Here is a 7,907-nt window from a genome sequence, read left to right as displayed (position 1 = left end):
GCTCCAGGAGTTGCTGGAAAGTACATAGCTTGCATTCGTGCTCCAGGAGTTGCTGGAAAGTACAGAGCTTGCATTCGTGCTCCAGGAGTTGCTGGCAGCCAGCGGCTGGGAGGGAGTCATCCAGCTTCATCTCGTCATAGGCGAACACCTGGGAAGGCCCGGGAAAAAGAAAAAAATAAAAGCATGTTAATGTAGACTTTCGGCAGGAAGATTTAGAGAGGTGAAAGATAAATGTTAAGAAAAAATGGCTGCTGCTGGCCAGGCCTTTAATCCCAGCACTTGGGAGGCAGAGGCAGGTGGATTTCTGAGTTTGAGGCCAGCCTGGTCTACAGAGTTCCAGGACTGCCAGGGTGACACAAAGTAACTGTCTCAAAAGATATAATTAATTAATTAATTAAAAAGTAAACATACTTTTAAGAAATCAAATAAATCCAGATCTGAAATATTGTTCCTTGCTCTGTGTGTCTTTTCTTTTTCCAAAACCAAATTTTCAATATTTACCTCATCAGTGACCACGGTTGTGAGCTGCCTGCTGTATGTGGGATTCAAACCCAGGTTCTCCGCAAAAGCAGTCAGTGCTCTCTCTTAACCACAGAGCCACCTCGCCAGCCCCAAATTCTAATATTTTTTAAGGCAATAGAAAATCAAGTCTTGACAAGATTACAGTTAAATGCCTGAGTGGAAAAGTCTGTATAAATTACCATGTACAACGAGGTTGCATGGTAAGTTAATGGATTGTTTTACAAATGTCCTTTCTAAATCCCCTTGCTGGCTTAACTCTTGGAGTTAAGGATCCCATCTTAAAAAAAAAAAAGATTTATTTATTTATTTTATGTATGTGAGTATGCTGTAGCTGTACAGATGGTTGTAAGCCTTCATGTGGTTGTTAGGAGTTGAATTTTAGGACCTCTGCTCGCTCCGGTCAGCCCTGCTTACTCAGGTCGGGTCCCGATTGCTCCAGTCAACCTTGCTCACTCAGGCCCAAAGATTTATTTACTATTATACATAAGTACACTGTAGCTGTATTCAGACACACACAGAAGAGAGTGTCAGAAATCATTACGGATGGTTGTGAGCCACCATGTGGTTTCTGGGATTTGAACTCAGGACCTGAGGAAGACCAGACAGTGCTCTTATCCAGTGAGTCATCTCGACAGTCCTAAGGATCCAATCTTGAGTTATTTACAAGCTGCGATTCTTGCATGCACTTGTAAGATCCATTATTACAACAGCTAAATACCACATCTCTGTTTTGCTTTCTACAAATAAAAATCCTACTTTGACATATTGAAAAGGGGCCAGGAAAGAAGTTTCCACAAAGTCATGGGGATGGCTAGCTCTGAGAACACATTGTTACCTGCAAAGACAGCTGATTCTATATTGGTCCTACCAGCACACTGTGGAGTCCATCTGAGAACCAACAACCCACCTAAGAACTGACAACTGGAAATCTCAGGTTCTTGTGGACCAGCTGAAGTATCTGCCATCTGACTAATACTGTGGCAGGCGTTAGGCAATGCCATTTGCTACAAGATAATGGGGTTACTCGCCCTACAATCAGGTCTCTTTACAACTCAAAATATGTTATGTCTCTAAAATTAATGTTTCTTGATGGATGTTGGTGGCACACACCTTTAATCCCAGCACCTGACAGAGGCAGGTGGAATTCTGAGAATTCCTGGTCAGCCTTGTCTACAGGAGAGAGAGAGAGAGAGAGAGAGAGAGAGAGAGAGAGAGAGAGAGAGAGAGAGAACTAAATAAAGCAATAAAATAAAAGAATAACAGTTCAGGACACAACCATGAACTTTGAACAGAGAACTCATCCCAACACACCCCAGAGGCACGCAGAAACAAGTGTTTCTCAGGATGGCCACCAGGTGGCAGTTTGCTCCTGGCTGAAAAGGCTTTAGAGGTGTCCATTAGCTTCACAAGCTTACAAAACAAATTCACCCTGTTCTGGGAAGTCCTTTAAGGCTGGAGCCTGAGCTCTGGGCCTCAACCACTTTCTGTATATTCTCTTTCTGATTTCTGCAGAGTGTAGTTCTCAGAATCACATGCGAGAAAGCAACAATAGCTGCAAGCCCTAAAGCCTGCCTTCCAGTTCATCTCCACCAGCCAGGACAGTGAGGAGGGAACAAAGGTCATTCCAGAGGTTAGTCCCGCCCCACTGCTGGGTCTAGTTAGTCAACAGTGCCCTGCAGCAGGAACCTTTGGTGCTTGATGCAAACCAAATAAATGATTAGCAGTGTTTATTTGCTACCCTATTTGCACCATATACATGCAGACTCTCCAGTATGGAGAACAACTGAGTCTTCATAGTATAGAAGATAAAATTGCTCCTATCTAGCCTGGCGTGGTGGCACACGCCTTAAATCCCAGCAGTCTGGAGGCTGAGTCAGGTGGATTTCTGAGTTCGAGGCCAGCCTGGTCTACAGAGTGAGTTCCAGGACAGCGAGGGCTATACAGAGAAACCCTGTCTCGAAAAAAAGCAAAGAAAAAAAATTAAAAATTGCTCCTATCTTACCCCATTGTCCCTGTCACATTCTACGGAGTCCTCAGGCTGTGATATAGACATCCTCTGGGAAATAGCTTCCACTTTCTGTGCTCCACCATTTGTAAGAGTTGCCTCTAAACCTTAGACCCTTCATAAACTTGCCACCATCAGTGGTTTTGGTTTTGGTTTTCTCTGCTGGCACTGCTGCTCTGCAAGGATCCAGCCATGTGTTTCCTATTTCCCCTAACTGGATCCTGAGCTTTCTCCAAGGCACCTGCTTCAGAGAGCTGGAAGAGCCCCTGTAGCTGGTTACCATGGAGATGCAAACCCTTCAGGTCTCTGGTGCCTCCCATGTCCACTGTGGCTCACGCCCACTAGTGCATTCTGCAGTGTGACCAGAGCAGCATGCAGTTCTTGTAGCCCCTGTTGGATCAGCTTTGCACAGGTTCTGTAAACAATCCAGTTTGGGCCAGTGAGGTATGTGTCAAATGCTGCCTTCCTCAGCCCTAACTCTCTCATCAGAGACCCACCTTCTCCAGTGTTTCAGTGACACCTAAAAAGTCTTGGCTGCCAAGTCCACACACAGCACTGAACCTCAGGTGTACAGTGCTTGCCTGCCATTTGTGAGGCCCTTGATTTATCCTCAGTTAGAAACAGGGGACATACAAATGACATGGTAACTTTCTTGGCTATGGACGTGGCTTATTTCAAACATCTCAAAACTGAGCAAGAACCTATCAGGTCAAAGCTTTTTTTAAAAATTCATTTATGTATTTATTCTGTACACAGTGTTCTGCCTATCTGCAGGCCTGCAGGCCAGAAGAGGCTTGTCTTCAGAAATGGGGTCCTGTTGTCAGTTTATGGAGAGCCTGGATTGTCTGGGAATTTCCATGGGAACCCTTTGGTCAATAATTCAAGTGGATGTAACCCAGTTCGTTACATTCTGGGTCCCTAAATCTACTGGATGTTACCCAGTTACACTCTAGCACTGGAAGCTTCCTTTGGTAGCGAGAGATGGCCAGTTGGGGCTCAGACTCCCTCATTATTTAAAGGCTTCATATTTTAGGAAGTTTCCACTACATTGGGTTTCCCTTGTGCCCCTCATATAGCCCTTATCTCTAGCTGTCTCTCCCCACATTCTGTCACTCAACCTCTTCTCCCCTCCCCCCCCCCCCCCCCCCCCCCCCCCCCCCCCCCCTTATCCCCCCCCCTTGCCACCCCCCCCAACCCCCCCCCCCCCCAAAACTCAGTACCTGACCGGCCATAAAACCTACTGTGATGGTTTGTATATCCTTGGACCAGGGAGTGGCACCATCTGAAGGTGTGGCCTTGATGGAATAGGTGTGACCTGGTTGGAATGGGTGTGTCACTGTGGGTGTGGGTATAAGAGCCTCACCCTAGTTGCCTGGAAGTCAGTCTTCCACTAGCAGCCTTTGGATGAAGACATAGAACTCTCAGCTCTGCCTGGGCCATGCCTGCCTGGATACTACCATGCTCCCACCTTGATGATAATGGACTGAACCTCTGAACCTGTAAGCCAGCCCCAATTAAATGCTGTTTTTTATAAGACTTGCCTTGGTCATGGTGTCTGTTCACAGCAGTAAAACCCTAACTAAGACACCTACCCTACTTTCCCTCCCAGGGAGATCCTTGTGTCCCTTCCTCTGTGCCTAACCTCTCTGGGTCTAAAGACTGTAGTTTGGCTGTTTTATTTCACGGATAATATCCACATATTAAGTGAATACGTACCGTATTTATCTTTCTGATGACCCAGTGGTTTTAGCATAGCGAGATAGAAACATCCCATGGTGGAGTTACATTAAAATCAACCATCTAATAACTGCCACTTGTATAGTTACAGTGTTTCATGTTTACACAGAACAGAGTACTAAACAGAGTCCTTCTGCGACTGGAGAGATGGCTCAGCTGTTAAGAGCTTATACCTAAGATTATGCAAGGAACCTGAGGTCAGATCCCAGCACTCAGGCCACACCTCACAACCACCTGAAACTCCAGCTCCAGGGATCCTACGCTCTGTTGGGTCCTCATCGGGCACTGCATTCATCTATCCACACACAAACACACATATAAACATGATTTGTAAAATAAAATAACTACAACTTGGGGCTCATTGGCTAAGAGCACCGACTGCTCTCCCAGAGGTCCTGAGTTCAATTCCCAGCAACCACATGGTGGCTCACAACCATCTGTAATGAGATCTGATGCTATCTTCTGGTGTGTCTGAAGACAGCTGCAGTATACAAATATACATACAATAAATAAATAATTCTTTTAAGAAAAATAACTACAACTTGATATGCCAGGGCTGGCTGATACCCACTGGAAAACCTCCCCTTTTTGGAAGAGAAAGGGAGAAGGGGAGAGGGGAGGGGGAGGACTGGGAAAAGGAGGAAGGGGAAACTGTAGTCAGGACATAAAGTTAATAAATTAACTAATTAACTAAGTCGAAGCTTGCACAGATTGTGCAACAAGACTTGCAGAAACAGTTTGCCCAAGAACACAAGTGCCAGAGAAGATTGTCCCGGTTAAAGCTGTAGGTCATGAAAAGGGATCCTACTGCTTTCTCTTTCATAAAGACACAAATGATGCAGTCTCAATTCTCATTTCTGTTGGACGCCTAGTTTTCTAGAAGCCAATCAGCTACGCACAGGTTTCAAAGTACGAAGTCAACAGGAATACAGTCCTCCTTATGGTTCCTCACAGACCCAAGGAGTGAGGATGTTGCTTTTTGCCCACTTGCTCCAGCTGCTGACCAAAGCCACAGTGCTGGTCAGCGCCACAGTCCCGACCCAGACTGGTAAGTGAGGGGAGGGGTGGGAGCGAAAAAGACTGCGAGGAAAAGCGGAGGGAGGGTGGTGGTGGAGGAGGTGCAGCACCCCAAGTTCCGCCGCCCTGTCCTAGTCCCTCCCCGCCTTTACCTGGGACCTTGAGCCTAGGGGAGGTTGGGGTCTCACCGCGCGTCGTCCCCAGGCCCACACTCGCTGCGGTATTTCCACACCGCCGTGTCCCGGCCCGGCCTCGGGGAGCCCCGGTTCATCATTGTCGGCTACGTGGACGACACGCAGTTTGTGCGCTTCGACAGCGACGCGGAGAATCCGAGGATGGAGCCGCGGGCGCTGTGGATGAAGCAGGAGGAGCCGGAGTACTGGGAGCGGGAGACTCGGAAAGCCAGGGACATGGGGAGGAACTTCAGAGTAAACCTGAGGACCCTGCTCGGCTACTACAATCAGAGTAAGGACGGTGAGTGACTGCGGCTGGGATCACAGCTATGATCCCCCCCATGTGCCCTGAGACGGGCCTGGGTCATCTTGACCCGCTGAGACAAAGTTTCATCCAAACGCCTACCCAGAACCTCAGACAAGAAAGCCCCCGCAGAGTTCTGCTTAGGTTTGGGGTTGCACTTTTGTTTCTCTTTTGTTTTGGGATATCTCCTAACATGGGCAAGGTGGCCACAGGTGGCGCTCATCAGCGTATCCCTTCCAGAATCTCACACGCTGCAGTGGATGTATGGCTGCGACTTGGGGCCCGATGGGCGCCTGCTCCGCGGGTATTGTCAGGAGGCCTACGATGGCCAGGATTACATCTCCCTGAACGAGGACCTGCGCTCCTGGACCGCGACTGACTTTGCCTCACAGATTTCTAAGCGCAAGTCAGAGGCGGCCGGTGAGGCCCACCAACAGAGGGCATACCTGCAAGGTCCTTGCGTGGAGTGGCTCCAGAAATACCTACAGCTGGGAAACGAGACACTGCTGCGCTCAGGTGCCTGGAGACCTCTCCTCACTTTTCCTCTGGGGTTTGGGGGAAAGCCTTGAGGTATATAACTCAGGGGCAGAACGCTGTTCAGAGGGCACAGCTCGGTGGAGGAGGAGGGAGAGAGACTCCCAAGACTGCTTTTCCCCTGTAGGGATTTTAATCCTTAACACAAGCAGATCAGGCTTGACAATGACCCTGGACCCATGGGGGGCTTTCTCAGGCCTCCCTCCTTGCCCTACTCAGTGTCTCTAGAGCCAGACTCCAGCTTTTCTCAATCTCTTGGCCCTCACCCAGCTCAGGACCAGAAGCCCTTCCCACGAGTCTGCAGAGACCTGGAGCCTCCCGTCCATGTTGTCCTGCTCACATCCTAAGGCATCCCTAAGAACAGATCCTTCCAGGTGCAAGTGCTCTAGCTGGTGTCTAGATGATGGACACCCTAATCCCACCCCAGTTCTTCTGTCTACCCCAGGATGGTCACATGGACACTGCTGAGTCCCCAGAAGAAAGCAGGATGCCTCATCCTTTCAACTCTCTCCCTCAGAACCCCCAAAGGCACATGTGACCCGTCACCCCAGACCTGAAGATGAAGTCACCCTGAGGTGCTGGGCCCTGGACTTCTACCCTGCTGACATCACCCTGACCTGGCAGTTGAATGGGGAGGAGCTGACCCAGGACATGGAGTTTGTGGAGACCAGGCCTGCAGGGAATGGAACCTTCCAGAAGTGGGCATCTGTGGTGGTGCCTCTTGGGAAGGAGCAGAATTACACATGCCATGTGTACCATGAGGGGCTGCCTGAGCCCCTCACCCTGAGATGGGGTAAGGAGGGTGTGGGTGCAGAACTGGGGTCAGGGAAAGCTGGAGCCTTCTGGAGACCCTGAATTGGTCAGGGCTGAGAGCTGGGGTCATGACCCTCACCTTCATTTCCTGTACCTGTCCTTCCCAGAGCCTCCTCCATCCACTGACTCCAATATGGTGACTCACATTGCTATTCTGGTTGTCCTTGGAGCTGTGGCCATCATTGGAGCTGTAGTGGCTTTTGTGATGAAGAGGAGACACTTAGGTAGGAAAGGGCAGGGTCTGAGTTTTCTCTCAGCCTCCTTTAGCAGTGTGCTCTGCTCCTTAATGGGAAACAGCCACACCCACATTGCTACAGTCTCCAACTGGGTCAGCTGTCAGTTCCCGGAACTTCCTTGGGCTGTTGTTTCCCTGATCTCTCATGGCTTTTCTTCTCACAGGTATAAAAGGAAGCTATGCTCATGTTCTAGGTAAGTGTGAGAGGGGGGCAGGGGACACACCCTTGTCCCTGAGGCTCTCAGGATGGAGCTGGGATTTTTTCCAGCCCATAATCCCCTCTTGCCACATCCTCTCTGTCTTCTCAGTGTGCCTTGTTATCTCTTCTACACCAGGCAGCAAGAGCTTCCAGACCTCTGACTGGCCTCAGAAGGCATGAAAATCCCTGGGGGCCTGGGACTGGACCTGAGGCACAAGGGAGACTGGGGTTCAATTCCTAGCACCGACATGGCAGGTCACTGTCTGTTACTAGTAACAAACAGTTCATGTCTCATGAATGTAGACATGAATGCAACTAAAGCACCAATAATAATAACTTGTAAAAGTTATATATGTATATCAAATAAT

At 49.0% G+C, this 7,907-nt stretch overlaps 1 protein-coding gene across 1 annotated transcript; it reads left to right on the top strand.

Annotated features, from left to right (window-relative positions):
* The first annotated feature begins 4,981 nt into the window (after positions 1–4,981).
* LOC110312200 (H-2 class I histocompatibility antigen, D-37 alpha chain) lies at positions 4,982–7,907 on the top strand. Its single transcript, XM_021185754.1, has 7 exons — positions 4,982–5,312; positions 5,486–5,755; positions 5,999–6,274; positions 6,810–7,085; positions 7,213–7,329; positions 7,505–7,534; positions 7,676–7,907. The coding sequence occupies exons 1-7, from the start codon at positions 5,234–5,236 to the stop codon at positions 7,717–7,719; spliced, it is 1,092 nt and encodes a 363-aa protein (XP_021041413.1). The 5' UTR covers positions 4,982–5,233; the 3' UTR covers positions 7,720–7,907.

This window comes from Mus caroli, chromosome 17 (genome assembly GCF_900094665.2).
Source record: "Mus caroli chromosome 17, CAROLI_EIJ_v1.1, whole genome shotgun sequence".
Classification (NCBI taxonomy): Eukaryota; Metazoa; Chordata; class Mammalia; order Rodentia; family Muridae; genus Mus; species Mus caroli.
The sequence above is the reverse complement of the archived record's forward strand: the minus strand, read 5'-3'. Positions and strand labels throughout refer to the sequence as shown.